We start from the raw sequence: 24,226 nt of genomic DNA on the forward strand, positions 1-24,226 counted from the left end.
GGTCATTCCACCATTTGGTCAATTTGCATATTACTCTCTTATTATATAGGATAGCTGCTTAGACAAAATGGACAGAGAACAACAACAAAAAAGGACAGAGCTATTTTTAATGGATTGTTCATATCTGAACAACACTCTTGCTTCAAAAACATTTGTGATTTAAAAAAAATAGGACAGAGCTATGCTTTAAATATTCAAAGGTAACTTCTTTCAACTGGAAAACTGATTATTAAACTAATTAGTCTAAAAGGAATTAGTATGCACATGTATATATAATTTTCCTCTATATTTAACATTGATATATGATTAAAATATTTTCTAAAAATAAAATACTTCAGCCCTGGCCAGTGTGGTCCAGTGGTTAGAAGGTCAGCCCTTGCACCAAAGGGTTGCGGGTTCAATTCCCCATCAAGGGGCACATACCTGGGTTTCGGGTTCCCTCCCAGGTCCATACAGGAGGCCACTAATCTATGTTCCTCTCTCTCTCCCTCCTCTCTCCTTCCCATCCACCCTCTCTAAAAAGTAATAGAAAAAAATACCCTTGGGTGAGGATTAACAAAAAAATAAAATACTTAAGATGGAGAAGTTAAAAGTCCATTAATCAGTTTTTAGGTTGCTCCTTTCCATTTATAAATGACCAAAAAAAAAGTAATACTGCTCCTGATTTTCACACAAACTTTAAAGATATTTTCAACAGAATGAGACACCACAATGAAGGCTTCATGAATAATTTATTCCATTTGAAGTTTTTTTTGTGTGTTTTTTAAAAGTATAAATCTTTTCATTTCCTCAATCACAATTTATACAACTCAGTGTTATGGCATTTGGCAGCAATAGTGTTTGTTCCTTATTCTTTTTTTGTCACTTGAAAAAAAAAAAAAGCAATTGGACCATATTAAGTGTCACTGCTAAACAACTTTAAAACGTCCCTTCATAAAGTGACCAAGTTATTTTGAGTTGATGCCGACACATGTCCAGTAATGATGTTACAATTTGTAGTTTAAATTCAGTAACTCTAAGGTCCACAAATCCAGTTTACTTTGAAAACTAAATCTATTTTAAAACTTTATGAACACATCAACCTGAGGAGTATTTTAGGTCCCAAATCCAGTTTTTTAATTCATACTCCACAAAAAAGAAAACATATATATAAATTTAAACCACAGTTCTGGGCCCATAAAACACCAAGAAAATCCCAAAAGGTTAAGATTTCCAGCTGATTTGGGGGATGGGGCAAAAAATGTATGTCAAAAACATTTTTCTTTAATTTAGACAAACTAAAATCTTAAGAGGAAACCCAGACTAAAACATCACTCATGCACATTAAATGTATTAACAGACTGATATGCAATGCTATAGTGGATGAGAGGCAAATTATATGATGCAACAGCATTTAAAAACTTCCTTTTAATGTATTCAATTTGAACATTTTAAATAATGCAACATAGTATTTTGATATTACAGTATTAACATAGTGCTTGATTAAAGATCTGCAAATCTTTGTAGTAACACATTAAGTTAAAAAAGTTACCTCAGAAGGTAAATATGAAGACAAAAGGAGAATATTTTAATACAGTAATCTGTGCCATACTGACAATTGAGTAGGAATACAGCTGAGGATAGTTGACTAAGTAGTAAGAGCTTAATTTTAGTGGTTTAAGAAAAGTTTAGAAAGATTAAAAATTACAACTACTTTAAAATTTAAGGATTACATATAAGTACACTTGGTGGCCTTCTGGCCAAACAATAAGGTGTACAGAAATTTATTCATACAGTGTTAATTCACAGTCCTGATAACTGAATGGCTTGCATAAGAAAGGTATGGCTAGATGTTTCTCACTGGCTGGAAGCAGACATTATGTAAGTAATCTTTTGAAATGCCAAAATACTGAAATTCCACCCTGCTTTATAATGGATAACAGCACAAAAAAACAGATATTAGCACTGTAACAAGGAAGTCAAGGTGTTGCTGATCAACTGGTATAAACGTATTATTTTGCTTACCTATTTAAACAAAACAAAACAGCCTACACTTGTCTGTGGCAGTACATTAGTAAGTTAGATCCATCATCCTGCATAAAAGGCTTTTTTTTTTTTCCCGAAATAAGTCTCTGACCTTTTCTAATGGCTATTTAATAATTTTCTATTTGAGTGTGAACTCATATATGAAAGGAAGAAAAACACATCTTATCAGTAAATCCTGAATATTTAGGAACTACTCCCTGATTCCCAAATAAAAAGGAATTGTATACTGGGTTCATTCCTTATGGCTCCATATAAAAGAAACTGTCAGGGAATAATTTTTAAAAAATCTATTTTCAAACTGAGATGTGGTTACTAAAGGCTAGTAATTTTAAACAACTGAGAATATAGCTTCTATTTTTAAAAGTTACTATTGTGCTAAGTATATAAAAAAGGATACTCTTTTTATAGAAATTCCAAATAAGCATCTTTTCCTTCAAATCTCAGACAAGTTTTTTTAAAGTATAGAATAAACATGCAACATAATCCTTAGTGTGTGAGCATAATTTAAAAATGAATGCAGAGATGTGATCTTTAAATTTTAATTTCAAAATATGCTGGGATATCCATTGGGATTGCATAATTTTGAAAAAATGATTGATAAATCTTTGTCACTAATTGTGTTTTCTTTATAGAAAAAAAGACTTGTTAATATTTTAATATACACAATTTGAAGAAGTTATATTGTTCATAAGAAAGTGATATTTAAGCTAAGCATATAGAATTTACAAAACGTTTCAGTAAAAAATAAAATAAAATAAAACATACTGAATTACTGCTTTGTAAATACAATTGATTTTGTCCTTGTAGAGAATTAGTGAACTTATAAATCCGGAATTTTGCTAGACTGTTTCCAAGAAAGATAGGTAGACTTGGCGACTGTGAATTCAAGTCAGCAGCACAGGTAGGAGGCTAACTTGGACTCTCTTGTGAGCAGCACTGTAGAAAGGATTTTTCAAGGGGGTAAAGCCTGCATAGAAGCAATTATCTTGGCATGTGCAAACAAGAAGGGGGGAAAGCTGTATCGAAGGAAGGGGTGAATTAAAGTCCCTAAAATTCAAGTCCCTTCTTTAGGGAGGTGAGAACCTCCTTGACATATGTCCTGCCTTAATCTGAACTGTGTTATAGAAAAGTACAGACTCTGGTGTTTGGGACTGTCATCTCCAAACCAAGAAAATTAAATAAATAAAAGGCAAAGGGGAAACAAACAGGTTAAGTTTAGAAAATGGTTTTTAACTAGTGAAATAGAGTCTGAATACCAGAATTCACTGAGAATCTATTTACACCACAGTTTGATTGCACACACACACCCATACATATGCATACTCTCACACACATTCCCAATCTTTAATTTAAAAAAAAAAAAAAAAGTCAAACAATCAACAGTGACTGCTCTTAAAATAATTTGTAAAATGCCTAGAGCTGGGCTAAATTTCAACCTTATAGCAGATCCTGAAGATAATTTTCATAATTAATAATATTCCCATGCCTAGATGTGCCACTGTTAAAACTGAAAAAGATTTAAGCATGTAACATGAAACACCAAAATTAGTTTAAGCATTCAGTAGCAAATGTTTTTCTTGTAAAACTAAGTTTTTTTTCCCCACTGGAAATGGCCTGAAATATTAGTCATAGCCCTAAACCATAGTACAAAATATAACTGAAGATTTATCATTTTATTCTAAGTTAAACCACTTAACAATATCACTTGTATATTGCCATCATGTTATTCTGTAAAGGTGTGACATATAAAATGCTGTAAGACCTGGTACCTTTTCAATTTATAAACACAGTGAACTTCATTACTGTACATGTACTCTGCAACTACAGCTTAGCTGTAAATCCTCCACACACAATGGTATGGACATTATTCCCCCTCTATTCCCATTAAACTGTACATCAAGACAATACAAATTTACTGTCCCACCCACCCCTTACAAAAAAATAATACTCTAAAAGCAACCCTACTGCAACTTTTTAATTAAGACGATTACATATATTTTAGACCAATTGCTTTAAAGCAAGAAGGCAGTATAAACCTTCTAGGAAAATTTTTATAAAAGAGGTTAAGAAATATAAGACAATTTATACATTTAAAAACTTACAATAAATAAGAGATGCAGGCATTTTGAATACTAGATACTATACTCCAATACAAGAACATCTTGATGTTCTGAAACCATATGTTGAAATTCATTGTTCCTTGTTTCCTCTCCATGCTTTTATTATTCATTTAACATGACTGGGTACTATGGCTCATTACTTTTCACAAATACTGTGACTGGAAAAAAAAGGTTAATTTTGCTACGAAAATGTTACAATACGTTTTGTATGATCAGTCATCACCCTAAAGAGTTCAATATAGTCAATGAAAAATAGCAGGGTTATAGCCCCTCCCCCAAGTCAAAACAATATTTGTTGAAGTAATAAGAATTAGACCCTATCATAAATGACTTTCAGTGAGAAGATAACTGTAACTTAATCTTGCAGCAAATGTCTTTTCCTTGTTATTTTCTTGCACAGTTCCATCAAATGAAGATCACAGCATATTCATGATAAAGTTATATAACTGATTCAGCACCACAAAATGAATTGGGAGACATGAGCGTCTGTCCTGGATTGCAGGGTCACAGGTTAGCCAGGAGAGTGCATTGTACTGTTCCAAAACAAACCTGAAAAGCAAAGAAACTATTTAAGTCGTGTATTTATTTATACTGTAGATTTTGGGAGCAGTTTCCAATTATGGCATCTTAAGATTCAAAGTAACTTAAAAAAAAAAAAAAAAGATGGAAGGGCCCAGCCAGTGTGGCTTTGTGGTTGAGTGTTGACCTATGAACCAGGAAGTCGTGGTTCGATTCCTGGTTATGGCATATGCCCAGGTTTTGGGCTTGTTCTCCAGTGGGGGGTCGTGGAAGTTATGGAATAGTGAGTCCTTGGGGAGATTAGAGTACTTCATAAAATTTACTCTAAAGTAGATCACATGTATTAACAAGAAAAAACACTCATTCTGAATGGTATCATTTATCTCAGTGATGGCGAACCTATGACACGTGTGTCAGAGGTGACACACGAACTCATTTTTTTGGTTTATTTTTCTTTGTTAAATGGTATTTAAATATATAAAATAAATATCAAAAATATAAGTCTTTGTTTTACTATGGTTGCAAATATCAAAATATTTCTGTATGTGACATGGCACCAGAGTTAAGTTAGGGTTTTTCAAAATGCTGACACGCCCAGCTCAAAAGGTTCACCATCACTGATTTATCTCAAGACCAAGAAAAATATATAAGGATCAATACTGGAGAGAACACCTAATGGTAAAAAAGAGCTGTACCTGAGGACATCTGAAGTCTGATTTGAGTCAAGTGGGTGGGAGTCTTTACTGTGAAGCAGCTCGTCAGATTGCACTGAAGGCACATGGAGGTGCAAAGAGGCCTAAAAATAACAAGTAACAGGGTATCAGCCAAAGGAAAAAACCAAGGTGTCTGCCTTGATGAGATACATTTTAGACCTACATAAGGAATATAAAAATGCTTCTTTTTGTTTAATTCATTACAGTAGTAATTTATATCAAACCTTACTTCCTTTTCTTCGGCTTTATTGTTTTTTAGACATGATAATCTTAAAAAAAAAAAAAGGATTTCCAATTATTTTCTAAGTGTAACCTGACTAGATGTGTAAAGTAAATGTTTAAGGAAGCACTAAACTGATAAACCTCAGTACAGTCTGTATCTAGTTTACATAGAACTTAAGCCTATATAGATATACCTAGATGTAGCACTGAAAGAAGTTAACAGGAGTCAAGCATATGCAAATATTTTACTTACAAAGTTATAAATCTTTTTTTCCTTAGTTAAAATAACTTCTTTATTTTAAAACTATAGGAAGATAGATTTGGAACAGTCAAGGCAAGAACAAGGAGATATTTGAAAAATCCAACGGATTTATTTCATCTTGAAAACCAAATTCTGGTAATATAAGTTTTCTCCCTAGCTCTATACTTCAGATGTGCTGTTAAAAATAATACGAGTGCAACAATAAAGAATTATTTAAAAATAATCATAATACAATAATAATATGAGCAAGCATCCAGAAGTTTAAGATTAAAAGTTCAAACTTAAAAAAAAGTTCAAACTTAATATGAATTTAAAAATTAGAATTATTTCATAATGAGATAACTCTTTTGGTGATCTTGTGTAAAGTCAAATGTGGCAATGCATGTAAGACCTTAGACAAAAACTACAAGGTTCAAAAAGCCACTTTTATATTTCTTAGAATGTAAACCAACAATTAGCATTATTTAGGAACTAGCATAGAAATGGCAATACCTTAAGAAAAAGGGGACACTGATATTGTGCTTGAGGACATGCTGACCAGAACCAGTCAGGTAAGGGACCCGCTTTGGCAGTTGATACAAAGTAACCAAGGGCCAATGGTTGCTGAAGAATATTAGTTACTTCATCATGAGACTCTGTTGAAAGTAGCCGATCAGTACCCAGACCCTTAAAAAGACAAAATTAAAAGTGTGTTAGTTCATTTGATATATCTAGGCATTAGATATAAATACAGAATGGCTTATGAAAATCAATCACTTCAATTTTTTAAAATGCTGAAGGATATTTTTTAAAATTTCTAGTACTTATTAGTAAGAGTATCATAATTAGTAATACCATTAAAAGAATGAGTCTTAACAGTTGCATAAGAAAATATGTTCAGAGTTTGGGTTGAAAAATACAAAATGATCAATGAAATTTCTGCATTATTTCCTAAAACTCCTTCAACTAATTCCTGACCACCAAACCCCATCCAAAAGGTGATTAAAATTTAGCTTGTTCATCTAGCACTACCTATAAAATACAATTAATAATGTTTTGAAAAACATTATGACAACATGAGGAGATAGCTACTAAGTGATGTTCATAGCCTTTGGATTAGTCAATGTATTTCTTGGTATTCATTTTAAGGCAATAGGTAAAAAAAAAAAAAGTGATATGCATAAAGATGTTCATTGCAACATTGCCTATAACAGAAAAAAATAACTTCAATATCCAATATTTTGGGAATGATATAACAAATTATGCTAAAACAACAATGCAATATTAAAAAGCTGATATACTTCTTAAAAGCTACAATATAAATACATCTGGAAGCTAATTTGCTAAAAGTAAAAATGGTCTTATTAAAGTGGTGAGATTATTGGTGCTTTATCTCATATATATTTTTTTAATAATCTCATTTCTTTTCAGTTAAAGAAAGCAGGTAAGAATGCAAGGTAAGAAGACTGGACGAAGATCTTTATTTTTAAAAGGCAGGTTCTAAACATATACATACTAAAATAGTCAAACCACCACTACATATAATTTCACTTAAAGATGTTACTCAAATGAGGCCCAATTAGTTTTCAGTTCAAACAGAAAGAAAAAATAGTCTGCTAAAAATAAACAGTTTGGGAGGCAATGTAGTCAGTGTTTTTTCTGTTCTTATGAGAAAATTAGTATTTCTATTATGTTGTTTGTTACAGCCCTGATATGAAGAGCAGCTCTTAGAACTATATACTGATTCTCAGATAATCCAGTCCTAGACCTGAGTAGAAGCTATGGTGAAGTGGCAGGAAAAATATAAAAGAAGGATTAATGCAAAGTAGTCTAGAAAATATGAAGTCAGGAAAAGCAGAGCTGCAGAGACCCCCTCTGCCTTAATAATGTATAATTCAAAGAGCAGAAATGCATGAATGTACTGTTAATTTCACTATTTGCTAATTTAAACAAGAGAAAAACAGGACTCTATTTCATGAATCAATTCATTACTAAGCTAATAAATGACATTTAGATAAACTGAACTTTTATAATAGGGTTTACCTTGCCAACATCAACTCCATGGGGGTAATGAGATCCTGGAGAATGTACAGGAGACCCCGTTGGAGAGGCAGGAATAATATTAATGATATCAGGGTCAAGATCATCTGCTGTGTCTAACAAATCAAAGAAACCCATTCCATCTGCTATAAGAGAAAGAAAAAATATTAAGTACTCCATTTTTCATCTCATGGTATCTATAGGAGAGAGTTAAAATTAATTTAACCAACATCTACTGAGTGCCTTCTGTGTGTCAATTATTGTGCTGAGAGCCATATAAATAATTATACATAAAAAATAATTATGCAGCCCCATTGGTGTGACTCAGTGGTTGAGCTTCAACCCATGAATCAGGAGGTCATAGTTTGATTCCCCGTCAGGGCATATGTCTGGGTTTCAGGCTCGATCCCCAGTAAGAGGTGTGCAGGAGGCAGCTGATCAATGATTTTTTTCTCATCACTGATGTTTCTATTTCTCTCTCCCACTCTCTGAAACCAATAAAAATATACTTTTTAAAACATTTCACAGATATGACCAAGCTAAGGATCTTGAAAGGGGGAGATAAATCTTGCTTATTTAGGTGGTCCTTGTAATCACTGGGGCCCTAATAACAGGGAGGCACTAGGGTTAGTCAATGAAGGAGATGTGCTGATATTATACTGCTGATGTTGAAGCTGGAAATAAAGGCCATGAGCAAGAGATGCAAGTGGTCTCTAAAGCTGGCAAAGGCAAGGAAACAGACTGTCTCTTAGAGACTCCAGAAAAAACCAACCCTGCAGACTCTTTGACTTGAGCCCAGTAGGGCTTCTGACTTCCAAAACTGTAATGTAAGTGTGTGTCATTTTAAGCCACTAAGCATGTGGTAATTTGTTACAGCAGCAATAGGAAACTTACAGAGCAAACACAGTATGCTGAAAATGAAAATGTACTTAAAATGACACTACTCATGATTGATACACTTATTCTTTACTATTAAGTAAAACATTCAAATTATTGTATAACACACACACACAAATAGAATAATGAATACCCATACTGTGACTTTAAAAATGTGCCATTTTCTAGGGTAACTCAGAGCAACAGTAGAATATCATTTATTTTTTTCTTCTACTCAAATGCAATCTATAAACTCATTGAGAAAAGTTAGATCCCTACTCTTACAATTCATATAAATTACTATATTATTTTGGCAAATCAAGATAGAAAAGAATAAAATATGAGCTGCAAAGTGTATATATAGATAACTCAACAGCACAGGCAAAAAACTACAAACATTTTATGACCGATGTTGTCTTTTAAAATATGTAAATATTTATGAGATAATTCATAGCACCAGTTCTGATATCAATAAGGTGGAAGAATGGTTATATTAGTTTCCTGTTGCTGCTTTAACAAATTATTACAAACTTGTTTAAAACATCACACATTTATTCTCTAACAGTTTGGGGTCCAGAAGTTCAAATTCAGTTTTATTGGGCTGAAATCAAAGTGTTGGTCATTAGGCCAAAATCAAGGAAGCAGCAGGCCTCTGCTGTTTCTAGAGGATCCAGAGGGTGATCTGTTTCTTTGTCTTTTCCAGCACCTAGAACTGTATTCACTGGCTCATGGCTCCTTCCTCCATCTTGAAAGTCAGCAGTGTAGCATTGGTTTTCTGTGACTTTGCTTCCCTCTCTTTCCATCACTTGGCCTTCCCCTCTTTTGTGGATAATCAAACTTCCATTTTATAAGGATACATGTGATTGCATTTCGGACCCACCTAACACAGGATCTCTCCATCTCAAGACCCTTGATTTAATCACATCTGCAGCCTTTTTGTTGTTGTTGCTATTGTTTTGCCATACAGGGGCACATTCACAGGTTTCAGGGACATTCGTAAAATATGGATATGTGTTGGGAACATTAATCAGCCTACAATCAGCAACAATCATTAAGACTTTTTATATTTGCAAAACCTTTAAAGATTAATTCTCCTACCATTGTTAGGATTGAAAGCTAAGTCCAAATTTTCAGTGGTATAAGTAGCTGAAGCTACTTGCACAGAAGCAGAAGTAGGGAATACAAGTATATGAGTACATGATGTATCCTGTGGGGTATTTAGCTGAGACGTCTGCATATTTAGAGTGGTGCTTCTTCCAAATACAGAACCAGTTGACACAGAATCTGGAAAGGAAATAAATGAAAGGTATTTTTTCTCTTAATAAATGAAGAATCAATTTTACATAATATTTAGAAACTTAAGTGCATGAAGAATTAATTCTGATATAAACTAAAGTAGCTAACCTGGCATAATAACAAAAGAGCCTTGGGGTTCCATTGCTACCAAGCAAGCACTGAGAATGCTGGGAGAGTCGGCAGCAGATATACAACACATTCTACACATGTCTTTGAGTCTTTTACTTAGAGACTGCAAATTTCGACGACTCAGCAAACAGCTCCAATCTGTGGGTATCAACAATAAAAATAATAATCTAAAGTAACACTGTTATTAACACCCTACAGATCCAAAGTTAAAACATATGGCTTTATCTATTTTTAAAAAAATATATGTTTTTTAATTGATTTCAGAGAGGAAGGGAGAGGGAGAGAGAGAAAGAAACATCAAGGATGAGAGAGAATCATTGATCAGCTGCATCCTGCTCGTCCCCTACTGGGGATAGAGCCCACAATCTGGGCATATGCCCTTGGCAGGAATTGAACCCAGAATCCTTCAATCCGCAGGCCAACACTCTATTCACTGAGCCAAACCCGCTAGGACAAACAAAGGTTTTAAAATAAGTGTTATCATCAAGCCAAAACTGTCTTATTGGTGATATTACTCAACATTCTTTATCACCTTAGCTTTAATGTACATCAATATCAATTAGAATCTGCTGAACAGAAGATAAGTTGAATAATAAAAAAAGGAAAAATAAAAATAGTAGTAATGACACTGATATTAAAGTTGTAATATTGTAAAATATACTTTTATATCTGGACTTAAGCCATTTGTGGCTTAGACATCTGTGGTTCCTCTTTAAAAACAAAAAATCAGTAACAAAAAACGTTTTTATAAGGTATGCATTTTATCAAGTACATAGTATACCTTTATGTGGTCTGAACAGTGTATGAATTAACATAAAACAGAAATCTAAGTACTAAAAAATAAAAGCACAATTTTACCTTTCAATTCTCCATGACCAATCCTTCCTAGACGGCCAATTACAACTCTCCATGGTAATGAACTCATTTGTACAAGTCCTAAGCACCATTCCCAAAGTTTCTGTAGACCAAATCTTCTAGCAGATCCTTTTTTCCTACGAGCCCTATTGTGTAAAATAAAGAGACAGTCATAAATGTGCCTAAAATTCTTATGACATTTCAAGAGCTCAAATTTGTAAAAAAACCCAAAAAACTGGTTCCTTAATGCTTGAAACTTTTATACAAGTCCTAAGCAAGAACATATATAAAATTATAGGGGTGACATGCTAGTTTGTGGTTTTTTATCACACATTAAAGTATATACAACTCTGAATTCAAAGTTATCCATAAGCATCAAAATTAATCAGAAACACTGCTCTACACCAGAGATTGGCAAAATTTTTCTTTAAAGAGCCAGTATTTTAAGTTTTGTAGGCCATCAAAATTGTGTTATAACAATTCAACTCTGATGCTGCAGCATGAAAGCAGCCATAGGTAATACTTAAATGAACATGGCCAGATTTGGCCCACAAGTTATAGTTTGTCAATCTTTGCTCTACACTTTAGGTTGAAGGATATAAAAAAAACACTACACTTCTCAAACCAAACAATGTTGTTGAGTTTCTGCATGCATGTCCTCTTTTAGGCAAATAGGTAACATGAGCAACAGTAGCTACCATTTATTGAGTGCTTACTATGTACCAAAAATTACACCCAATTTACTTGTAATACCTCATTTTCATCCTAACAACTGTATAACACATAAACTTATCCTCCCAGAGAAGCAAGCTGTAGCTTGGCTGGCTCCAGATCACATAGTTGTTAAGTGGCAGAGTTGGGATTTGAACCCAGGTGTCTACGACTCTAGAGTTGCACCTCTTTCTTAACCTTTCTCTAACTTCTACTTTCAGTAAAATGGCAACACTATCATTGTATTGGAAAGGTGATATTATTCTTCCTCTATTCTATGCTTATCCTCCACAGGAAAGAATACTCGTTCCAAAGCTCATTTAATTAGTATAACTATCCCATTTTAAAAAATCAAAATTATGTGAAGGAAATGTATAAAGTACTGCTGTATGGTTTATAAAATAATCAATAAATCTTTGTAACCAATAATATAAAATTCTACTTTTTCAGCACTCCTATAAACTAAGAATCATTAAATATTTCTGTACATAACCAATTTCTGAACTTAAAGGAACAGAATCTTTATACAATAGAGAAAATAAAGGATAAAACCAAATCTTTAAAAATTAAAATTATTGCAAGGATTTGCTTTTCAAGAACTCCCAGGCAGTGTTCCCTAGCTTTGAAACATGTTGAAATATCTATTAAGTGATAATTCAACATGAGGCTCACCTGTTGTGACCTATTAGTTACAGACTTCATAAATAAATGGCCATATTTAATTACTACCAAGAAGAATTCTAAAAAGAAAGCCTCCATTTTCAGAAGAAACTGTAACATTTAAATGGTAAAAATTTCAGTCCACAATTTTAGTAAAGAAAGTTAAAAGTTAACTCAATGTAGGGATTATATCTTAGATGGTACATGAAAAAAATAAATTTCTAGGGTTCACTAGTTTGTTTTTAAAATTGCAGAGGGCTTTCTAGTTCTATGCCTCAAAATTTTTTCAGGTTAAAATCATTATTTCAAGCTTTATTACAAAGAATTTAGGAAGCTTGCCCTAGCCGGTTTGGCTCAGTGGATAGAGGACCGGCCTGCGGACTGAAGGGTCCCGGGTTTGATTCCAGTCAAAGGCACATGATTGGGTTGTGGGCTTGATCCCCCGTGTGGGGTGTGCAGGAGGCAGCCGATCGATGGTTCTCTCTCATCACTGATGTTCCTGTCTCTCTTTCCCTTTCCCTTACTCTCTGAAATCAATAAAAAATATATTAAAAAAAAAGAATTTTGTCTGTGTAACAGATTAATCAAATTTATTTTTAATTCTCTTAATTATACAATGTATATATACACTACGTAAAGGTAAGAACCTACAATCCCAAGACTTAATATTTTATTTATTGATTTTTATTTATTTGTTTTTTAGAGAGAAACATCAAGTTGTTGTTCCACTTATTTATGCATTCATTGGTTGCTTCTTGTATGTGCCCTGACTGGGGATCAAATCAACTGATGCTCTAACAAACTGATCTACCCCAGCCAGGACAAGATGTAATTAAAAAAAAAAATTTTTTTAATTGATTTTCAGAGAGAGAAGAAGGGAGAGAGAGAAAAAAAAACAGAGATATCAATGAGAGAGAAACATCAATTGGCTGCCTCCTGCAAGCCTCCTAACTGGGGATCAAGCCTGCAACCAGGGCATATGTCCTGACCGGGAATCTAACTGGTTACCTCTTGGTGTATGGGATGACACTCAATCAACTGAGCCACCGGCAGGGCAAGAGTTAATATTTTAATGTACATGACCCGCAAAACAGTTTTCTATTCATTAAATATAAAATGTAAATGTGTGTGTATGAATTTTAAAAATGGGATGATATAATGATACATTTAAAGAAATGTAAGTACCTATTTGGAACATCGATGTTAATGATACATGTTTCTAAAAGTTCTCCATATAGATCTGTGCAAGAAGCAAGAATCCATCTCTGATCATGTGATAAACAGTAACCCACGAAAAGAACATTATATTTCTGTCCAGCTTCTCCAAATGTTTCTCCTAGCTCTGTCTGTTTATCCTTCACTGGAGCCAGAATAAAAGGAGGTGTATAAAGTCGAATACACTCTGGTCTCTGTAAAACAAAAAATTAAGGTACTATGTTACTATACAATCATAGAAAAATCTTTTATTAAAAAGATTTTTATTGAAAATGTGATATATTATCTTTTCCCAATTATAAGATAATTGGAAAATGAGAGCTAAACAGAGAACTGCACTTGGTTTTGCATAAAATCATAAAATGTATAGTTTTTAATAACTCTGGTCATAGAAAGCATACTTACATCAGGACTTTTAAGAGCAGTCTCCATGGCTAAACCTGGACCAAACCCAGTCAATGTTTTCACATTGGTTGATGTTGGAAGGGGTCTCCGGCACTGGGTAAAGGCCGAAAAAGCCAGGGATTTTAAATGCTGGGTATAGATTTGTCTATCTTCATGCTTCACAGGTTGCAACAGGTACTGACAAGGAACAATCTAGGAATTATAGGCAAATATTACAAATGTTAAACTTCGAACAAGCCACAAGAGAATAAAAAGAGCTGTAGGTTTGAAATTCTAAAACTTTTACTAGAAAATTTAAACAAATCAAAATAAAATGATAAACTAAGTAATTTTTTAGGAATTTAATAGTCAACTTTACCAATGGGCTATGTAAAAATCTTTAAAAATTTCTATATATCAGTTTTGATATTGCCATTGACTGGTCCTGTTGTAGTCTATACATAATACAAAATCTCTGCAAATAACTTAATATGGTTAAATTCTTTCTACTTTTACTTGCAACCTGTTTTATTTAGATCCATACTTAAGTTTATGAACTTAAAAACTGGTTTATAAAAGTAACACAAGAGAAATATTCAATGTACTTCATGCAATCTTTATTTTCCATTATTACTGTGGTTCCTTTTATTTTTCATTATTATTGACATAATTGCAAAGTCTCTCTTTTATAAACTCTCTACGATTTCTAGTATAATGTCACTTAAAATAAAATCTACATAACAGAACCTGGCTATACAAAATCAATTTAGACACAGACTAGTATCTTTGAAACTTCTATCAACATCCAACGGTTTTATATAAATTTTATCTCCAATATTTATCATTCTTACCTGTACAGAGACAGTACTCTTAATATGAGGAGGAAGAGTCTGGACCATTTCCAGAAAGCATCGAAGTAGCCCCAAAGTCCATACATTAGAAGAATTAGTGCTCTCATCTTTATTTTCATATGTAAAAGGATCAATTATATAAACGACAATTGCAGGTGGATAAGTGATTGCATGTGAGTCACCATCTGTGGGGATACCCACTTTATCCCGATCCATCGTGCTAAAATTCAAGGTAGAAATAAGACAGGAAAGAAGTTGTATTATTCCTTTCTTGGGGAAGCATTAAAAGCAGGTTCTTAATACCTCATCCCCTTTTCAGAGAACCTCTCTAAAATTGAAGGACATCTCTTTTTCTTCAAAGAGAACTATAAACACCATATGTAAAATTTCATGGTGTATGAAGATCCTTGTGTTGAGATCTTGCTTTAGAAAGGAATTCTTTAAATCCATAGAGAAGGGGTGGGGAACGCCCAGCCCACGGGCCATGAAAGTCCTGGGAAATCATTTGGTCTGGTTCATAGGTCGACACTCAACCACTGAACCAAACTGGCTGGGTTAGCAGGCTAATTTTTAAGTTGATAATTTTGTATGGCCCACAAATGATGTTATAAATATCCAAATGGCTCTTGGAAGAAAAAAGGTTCACCACCCGTGCCACAAACTATCAAAAATACTAGAGAGCTTACTGCTTAGGTGATAAAACAGACAAAGATAAGCTAAATGAGTGGCCCAAGATCTCAAAGCTGGCTAGAAGCAGAGCTAAACTAGAAAGAAATCAGGTTTCCAAACTTAGTCAATGTCCAACTACATTTTTAGCTATAGACAGTCATTTCTTACTTCATAACTTCAAAAGTGAATAAGGTTCATTCTTTGATGGTGATATTTTTTTAAAACTCCAAATATATGGAGAGGTTCAAGATAAATGGGTCAATCTGGATAATTAATAGTTTGTTTTTACTCACATAAATGAGTATAGCTTTGGGCAAAACTGCACCTGGGTAGCTGAAAGATGTAATTAAGCTCAGGCTAATCTAACCGAAAAATCAGAAGGGAAACTCACTCAATACCTTCTTCAGAAAAGGAATGAAGAGAGCTGTCATTATCGTTGTTGTCAAAAACAACTCAAGCGCCCTAGCTGGTTTGGCTCAGCGGATAGAGCATCGGCCTGTGGACTGAAGAGTCCCAGGTTCGATTCCAGTCAAGGGCATGCACCTTGGTTGCGGGCACATCCCCATTAGAGGAGTGTACAGGAGGCAGCTGAATTGATGTTCCTCTAATTAATGTTTCTAACTCTCTATCCCTCTCCCTTTCTCTCTGTAAAAAATCAATAAAATATATTAAAAAAAAAAATTTTAGCCCGGCGGTGTGGCTCAGTGGTTGAGTGTTGACCCATGAACCAGGAGGCCACAGTTAGATTTCTGGTCAGGACACATGCTCTATCCCTAGTAGGGGGCATGCAGGAGGCAACTAATCAATGATTCTCTCTCATCACTGATGTTTCCATCTCTCTCTCCCTCTCCCTTCCTCTCTGAAATATATATATATATATATATATATATATATATATATATATATATATAATATATATTTTGTTGATTTTTTACCCCCTACTGGGGATGTGCCCGCAACCAAGGTACATACCCTTGAGTCCGCAGGCCGACACTCTATCCACTGAGCCAAACTGGTTAGGGCAAATATATATTTTCTTAAAAGATGTTATGAAGAGTCTTCATTATAATTTTATAAGTAAAATATTGAACACTTTAAAAACTAAAATTCCACTGATAAGACCAAAAAACTTTGTTTATTCATAATGACTGTGTTATTCAGACAAAAAGATGCATCAAATATTTATATTTCTGCAAAATTAGTATATTTAAAAGTACCTTTCAGATACATCAGGATGTGGCTGAGTGGGAAGAGAAGGTGACTCTCCAGAAATCCCAGCTGTTTGTAGAGCTGATGACTGTTGCCCTCCTAGCTGGCCATTCTGAACTGTACTCGCCTGGGTAGACATGGATCCTGCAGCACTACTGTTCAAACTGCCAAAGGGTGGAAACGAAGGTAGTTTATTTGATACTCCACTATTCAAGTTGGAGGATGATGAAGATGAAGTTGAAGTTGTGGTCAAAGTTGAATTAGCTGTGGCAACTGAAGAAGACATGGTAACACCTGAAGTCACTGTCATAGTGCTGCTCGCTGCAGATGCTAGGGTGGCAGATGGAGTATTAGCATTTCCAGTATTTGTCATCTGAGGTGGAGTAATCAAAGATTGACTTGTAGGGGCAACTAAATTTGGCTGGGAAAGTAGAGAGCTGTCCAATGGCTGGGAAGCAAGATAAGGACCTAAAGATAATAAAAACAGGCAGGGTATTTAATTCTTTATTTCACTGATTGGTTCTTTATTTATTCAACTATGTGAATAATAATATCTAATTGATGCTTTTTTGGTAATTACCCTCCCTAAGTTGCTTGCTAAGAATGTAGCATATATAGCTTTCTATTTTCCTACAAACTGAAGAAACAAATTTTAAATGGATTTGAAAAGGATAAACCAGCATTTTCATACAAAATAAATGGATTTCATGAAAGTATAATAAAATCCTATTTCCTAGGCATAATTAATTAAATATAAATAACAGTACCTAGCAAATTTTATTAAGCCATTCAAAGGGTTCCTAAATCACAAATTAAATAAATATTGACTACACTAGGAGCTAACTAGATATAAAAAGGAGAAATGTTATCATGAGGTTCAAATTATAGGAATGTCTAATGAGATTCAATATTTTGGTTAAATCTATTTAATCTTTGGATTAAGTCTAAAGTAAGTCCATTGATATTTAATTAAGAGTGTTAAAAAAGCAAGTCTTAAATATGTAATTCAGGAATGTTAAAATAAGCGTCTTATACAGCTATCATTTTCTTAGTTCCAACTAAGGACTGTTTTTTTGTGTGTGTTGTAGAGGAAACTACAAGTTATTTGCTCTCTAAACCATTAACAAATCAAGAATCTTAATGTTAAAAAGTCTTAATAAACTTAAGTAAAAACAAATTCATCAGATCCTACAGAAGCAACAAAAAATTGCTTTTAACCCACAATTTCCTTCTACCTGATGGGATCCCTAGTACAGGGATCAGTAAACTTTTTCTATAAAGGGTCAGATGGTAATTATTTTAGGCTTTACGGGTCACAGTCTCTGTCAAAACTACTCAGGTCTGATCTTGTAGCACAAAAGCAGGCATAGGCAATATGTAAATAAATGAGCATGGTTGTGTTCTAATAAAATTTTATTTACAAAAACAGCTGGAGGACTGGACCATACATTCTAACACTGGCTTTATATAATAAATGCAAATTCAATACCTAGGTCATATCTGCAGACTTGTGCATAAAGCTTGAGTTTAGAAAATGCTTCATTGTTACCATCAGCTGTCTGAGAAAACCATTCTGCTACCAACTTTTCTGACAGTTTCTTTGAAGCAGTAGATCCAACTCTCATGATCCCATCTGTCAACAGTCGAGAAATAGGTCTATGTTGACCTAATCGACAGGACTACAAATGTACATACAGAAAGCAGAATTAGTGAAATTATCATAGTATTTAAGTACATATTGTAAAATAAAGCATTTCAGATATTTAAAATAAACTATCACTTATACTTAACATTTGGGATAAGAATATCAAGGGTAAAATGGTGCCACAGATCTTTCTCTTTTGTACAGTAAAAATCCATTAAGCTTCTTTTAAAATTAGAACATTTCCGATGAAATAAAACAACTAGATAATAATAATGGCACTAGAGCTGTATGACTTGAATAATGAAAACTTGAGGAATACAGAAATAAGTGAGCATAAAAATGTAGTCATTTTAAGCTGTGAATCTATCCCAATTCATCTATATAAATACACATATCCTTAAGCAAAAGCAAAATAAAAATTAGTATACAGCTACACTATGAATTTGCCAGCTCTCCCTCCAATTCTGTGGGCTATTGATGTCTGTTGCAAGAAGCCTACTATCAAATAAGTTTGCCATACTTGATTAAGAAAATTTAGCCCTCACTGGTTTTGCTCAGTGGATAGAGCGACGGCCTGCAAACTGAAGGGTCCTGGTTACGATACTGGTCAAGGGCACATGCCTGGTTTGTGGGCTTGATCCCCAGTAGGGGGCGTGCAGAAGGCAGCTGATCAATGATTCTCTCTCATCATTGATGTTTCTATCTCTCTCGCTCTCCCTTCCTCTCTGAAATCAATACAAATATATATTTTCTTTAAAAGAAAATCTAGATAGGATTTCTTTACTATTAAGACTTTCAACAGCTCAAAAAATCTAATATGAATAGTGAATCTCTATATGGTAATATAAAACACAATGTCTCCTCAAGCCTATTTAACTATGGAACTTTTCTCTGGGAAGATTTTGCAGCATTAGTGTTCTATACAACACTCTTTGGGAAATACTTATTTCTACAAAATACACTACATACCTTGTAATTAAGTGGAACATTTATATGGAGTTAAGCCAGCACAAACTAACAATTGTAAAAGCAATTTTAAAAACTGGATTTCCAAGCATTTTTGGGAAAAGGAAGGTGTAATGAATTAAGACTTTATGTCCCACAGCATTTTAAATTTGCAATCACTGCATTCAGTGATAGACATAACATGAGAATTATAACTTAAAAAAATTAGCCAAGAATTTCAGAAATGAAATAGATCTTACAAAGATCTAGCATAGCTTTATTTTATGTATGAGGAAAGTGAGGCCTAGTATTAGTCCCTGAGGTCCTAGAGAATCAGGACTAGAATTTTTGTAAATGTAATTTTCCTTGGCTATTTGACAATGCTGCCCTTTGCTTTAGAAAATATACTCTCTCTCTTTGTTTTGTTGATTTTTAGAGAGTAGAAGGGAAGGAGAGAGACACAGAGAGAGAACCCATCAATGTGAGAGAGAGACACATTGACTGGTTCCCTCCTGCACATGCCCCGACCAGGGCTAGGGATAAAGCCTGCAATTGAGGTATGTGCCCTTGACCGGAATCAAAACTGGGACCCTTCAGTCCGTGGGCTGATGCTTTATCCACTGAGCTGGCTAGGGCAAAACATATTCTCTTAAGTGAAACCATATATACTCTCAACTTTTCCCCCCAGTAAGGCAATTTCCACCATGATCCATGGCGCACACATCTAATTAAGGGTGTGGGTTAAATCCTGTAAGAATGTAACTGGCTAGTATGAGAGGTAAATGACATCAAAGAACTTGACATCATTGCTATTCTGTCCCAATCAACTGAACTGCCCAGTATAATTTATGTTTAAAAATACAAATAATAAGGCAGTTTTAAAATGCCATATTATTTTAAACACCTACCTCATATATTGCAGTAAGATCCCTAAAAAAACTTTTGGCTCCATTTAACAAAGCTTCATTTTCTGGACATAGTACAACATAGGCTATATCTCTTTGAGATCCATAGGGTTCCAGCATAAGTCTCTCCCAGTAAGGGAGAGCAAATGGAGAAAGCACCAGAAAATCATAATCATAACTCAACAAAAACGTGGGGATTGGCAGTGGTTCTGGAGATTCATCAGTTCCTAAATAAGAAAAATATATTTGAAGAAATCATTTAAAAGCAGTATGTCTTTTTTATTGAAATGTCAACAGTACTAAGTCATTATTAGTAGTAAAAATATTTTATTAAAGACAAAAATACGTAAAGCCAGTGACTAAGGCTTTTCCACAGTTAAGAATTTGCTAAAATGGTCTTTAAAAAGAACATATGACTTATACCTTCATTTAAATGTAAAAAAAAAATTGATCTGAATAAAAAAACTTAGAAGTATAAAAGAAAACACGGGAGGAGAGTTTTATTTTTAAATCTGGACTAGGGAAAGCCTTTCTAAGCATAACATAAAACCTATCCATTTAAAAACTGATTAATCTGACTATATAAATTTTAAATTTTGGTATAAAGAAAATAATAAAGCCAAATGATTAACAACAAGTTGGAAGAATGATTTGCAATGTATAAGAAAAAAGGGTTACTATCCTTACCACGTAAAAGGGAAGTATAACTCTGTAAAAAAATGACCAAAAACCTAATAGAAAAGTGGGTATAGGATATGAACAAAGTTCACAGCAATAGAAATACCTCTTGCACATAAAAAGATGCTCATTCTCATGACAAAGCAATTAAAATAATTAATAGCAAACAATTATAACACTATGTGTTAGGTACTGCTTAAAGATCTTTCTTTTTATTAACTCATTTGGCCCTCAGAAAAACTATACAAGGCTGATACTAATATTAATCTCATTTTAGAGATGAAACACCAGTAATAGAAAAGTTAAGCAACTTGTCCAGTAGTATACAAAGATTGGCAGAAGTGGGATTAGAAACCAGGAAATCTTCCCTCACAATCTATACTATTCTACCTCTCAACTATAATGAAACAACCATTTTCACCCATCTACTTACTCAGCACCCTGCTCGTAAAGGTTTGGGGAACAGGCATTTTACTGGTAGGAGTTTAAACTGGTATTATAACAAGTAATTTGGCAATATTTATAAAAAATATATACACACATGCTTTACAAGCCAGGCATGCTGAATTCTAGAAAAATAGTTGTAATAATAATTATGGAAACTGCCCAGCCAGCATGGCTCAGTGGTTGAGTGTCAACCTATGAACCAGGAGGTGGTGGTTTAATTCCCAGAAAGGGCACATGCCCAGGTTGCAGTCTGGATCTCCATTGTGGGACATGCGGGAAGCAGCTGATCAATGATTCTGTCTCATCATTGATGTTTCTAACTCTCTCTCCCTCTCCTTTCCTCTCTGAAATCAATTAAAAAAATATGTTTTTTTTTAAAATAATGATGGGAACCATCTATCTATCTATAATAATAAAAGTGTAATATGCTAATTAAACCGGATGTCCTTTCAGACAACCTTCCGGACAAAGCTGTGGCGGCATGGGCTGAGGCAGAGGCAGAGGTGGCCACGGTGGCGGCGGGGGCTAGCCCCTTGCACGAATTTCATGCATCGGGCCTCTAGTCTATATATATAAAAAGCTAATATGCAAAATGTCCCCTCAGGAGTTAGACTGGGAGTTCAATCGCTCCCTATGTGTGCTGACCACCAGGGTGTGGCATGGAACAAAGGAAGGCCCCGGCTGGCAACCAGGGAAGGAAGGCCCCAGCCAGCAGCTGGAAGGCCCCAATAGGCCCTGATTGCCAGCCAGGCCTAAGGACCATACCCATGCATGAATTTTGTGCACCAGGCCTCTAGTGTGTCCATTAACAGTAGACTGGTAAGATAATATCATATGGAAAGAACAACAGAATACATGCAGCCATTAAAAAGAGAAAAACCTCTCTGTATGTACTGATCAGTAAAAACTCTGGGTATTGTGTTATGTGTGTGTCTACTATTTTGGTGGTGTTTTTTAAAATATATTTCTATTGATTTCAGAGAGGGAGAGAGAGATAGAAACATCAATGACTAGAGAGAATCACTGATCAGCTGCCTCCTGCACACCCTACACTGGGGATTGAGTCCACAACCTGGGCATGTGCCCTGACTGGGAACTGAACCATGACCTCCTATTTCATAGGTTGAAGCTCAACCACTGAGCCACACACCAGCTGGGCTCATCTCTGATGTTTCTATCTCTCACTCCCTACCCTTTCCTCTCTGAAATCAATAAAAATACATAAGGGGGAAAAAAAAAAGAATGTAAAAAGATATAATTAACCTTCACTTCTCACTGAATGTAAAGTTATTTCTGGGATTGAAATTATTTAGCTATTAATAAAAGAAGACAAAAAGGAAATATGAGAAAATCTACTACTTCTGCATAAACATAATGCATTCTAAAACCATGCACAAAAGTCAGAGATTTCAATGTTAAAAACTATCATTCCAGACATATTTTTAAAGCTCCAATTATATCCCACCGTTCAGAGCCTTCAACCAATAATTCATACAAAAAAATTTAAAATATATTTCTATTGATTTCAAAGAGGAAAGGAGAGGGAGAGAGAGATAGAACATCAATGATGAGAGAGAAATTGGATTGGCTGCATCCTGCATGCCCCCTACTGGGGATCGAGCCTGCAACTAGGTCATGTGCCCTTGACTGGAATCGAACGCGAGACCCTTCAGTCCGCAGGCCAATGGTCTATCCACTGAGCCAACCCAGCTAGGGCAATTAAAATGATTTTTAATGTTCTTTTTTATTATAGTTAACCATAAATCTACACTGCACATACCATATTGGGAGTATTCATTTGCTACTCTTATCACAACTAGGAAATTTGTCTTTTTTTTAATGAGACCTTGAGAACCTTTATCACTAATATTACTTGCTCCTTTTTACTCCATTTTTTTCATTCAATTTTGTAAAATAATGATTTACAACAAAAGTGGTGCTCAGTCTTTTTAAAAAATTTGGCAGTATGATTCTTTCTACACATAAAATTGTACTGGTAACTCTCATGTAAAAACAGATCTAAATGAAGTTGTTCTTTCTGATGTACCAGTACACTGAATGCTGTAAATGTTCAAAGTAAGGAAAGCTGAGATTGATCCACACTGCCTTAAGTCAAGCATATGCCACAAAAATATTTAAGAAAAACAACTGTGCTTATTCAAATTGGGCATAGAAACTGAGGACTGAAATAAAAGTAGTCAATATACATACTATAAACTACTTACCATAAGAGCCTCGGCCAGCCATTTTATGAAATTGTTGCCAAGTGAGAGGACCTTGAACCCCCCAAGGCCTTACTGTTCTTTTTTTCTGAATAGCATCCTGAAGAACTGGCTGAAGAGATAGGAGCATTCGAAGTATATCCTGTGAGCACTGCATACTCACATCTATAACAATTTAAAAAAGTAAGTAAGAATTCTGCTTGACATAATTTTATATATAGAAAACTCTAAAGACTCCACCAAAAAACCATTAGAAATAAGTAAAGTGCAGGGTACAAAATCAATATGTAAAATAACTGTTGCATTTCTATACTCTAACAACTCTCATCTTCCCCATCCACAACACAATAGCAAACAGAAAAAGAATCATGTTACTTCTCTACTCAAAACTGTCCTATAACTTCCCATCATGCTTTTTTAAAAAATGTTTTTATTCATTTCAGAGAAAGTGAGGTAGAGGAAGAGATAGAATCAGCAACGATGAGAGAGGATCATCAATCAGCTGTCTCCTGCATGCCCCCTACTGGGGGTCAAGCTCATAACCCTTGGGTGCATAGGCTGATGCTCTAAGCCAGCAGTCACCAACCTTTCAAACCTCACGGACCACCAGTGGTCGGCGGACCACCGGTTGGCGACCACTGCTCTAAGC

The 24,226-nt window shown here is 34.5% G+C and overlaps 1 protein-coding gene across 2 annotated transcripts in view; it reads right to left on the minus strand.

Annotated features, from left to right (window-relative positions):
• Positions 1–712: 712 nt before the first annotated feature.
• Positions 713–24,226, minus strand: part of MED13 (mediator complex subunit 13) — a 90,603-nt gene continuing 67,089 nt past the window's right edge. The window contains exons 17-30 of one of the 2 annotated variants that reach the window (XM_070394687.1): positions 23,581–23,742; positions 20,234–20,457; positions 18,225–18,414; positions 16,744–17,203; positions 14,858–15,077; positions 14,028–14,219; positions 13,593–13,816; positions 11,040–11,182; positions 10,161–10,319; positions 9,855–10,040; positions 7,884–8,023; positions 6,354–6,527; positions 5,360–5,460; positions 713–4,694 (exon numbers count right to left, since the gene is read on the minus strand). In XM_070394687.1, coding sequence (XP_070250788.1) covers positions 4,562–4,694; positions 5,360–5,460; positions 6,354–6,527; positions 7,884–8,023; positions 9,855–10,040; positions 10,161–10,319; positions 11,040–11,182; positions 13,593–13,816; positions 14,028–14,219; positions 14,858–15,077; positions 16,744–17,203; positions 18,225–18,414; positions 20,234–20,457; positions 23,581–23,742 — 2,708 coding nt within the window. In that variant the 3' untranslated portion in view covers positions 713–4,561. Of the gene's footprint in view, positions 4,695–5,359; positions 5,461–6,353; positions 6,528–7,883; positions 8,027–9,854; positions 10,041–10,160; positions 10,320–11,039; positions 11,183–13,592; positions 13,817–14,027; positions 14,220–14,857; positions 15,078–16,743; positions 17,204–18,224; positions 18,415–20,233; positions 20,458–23,580; positions 23,743–24,226 lie in introns of both variants that reach the window. The other variant, XM_070394686.1, reaches the window with a different exon arrangement.

Source organism: Myotis yumanensis, unplaced genomic scaffold (assembly GCF_028538775.1).
Source record: "Myotis yumanensis isolate MYYU_CA2020_CCGP unplaced genomic scaffold, mMyoYum1.0.hap1 SCAF_16, whole genome shotgun sequence".
In the NCBI taxonomy this organism is placed as follows: Eukaryota; Metazoa; Chordata; class Mammalia; order Chiroptera; family Vespertilionidae; genus Myotis; species Myotis yumanensis.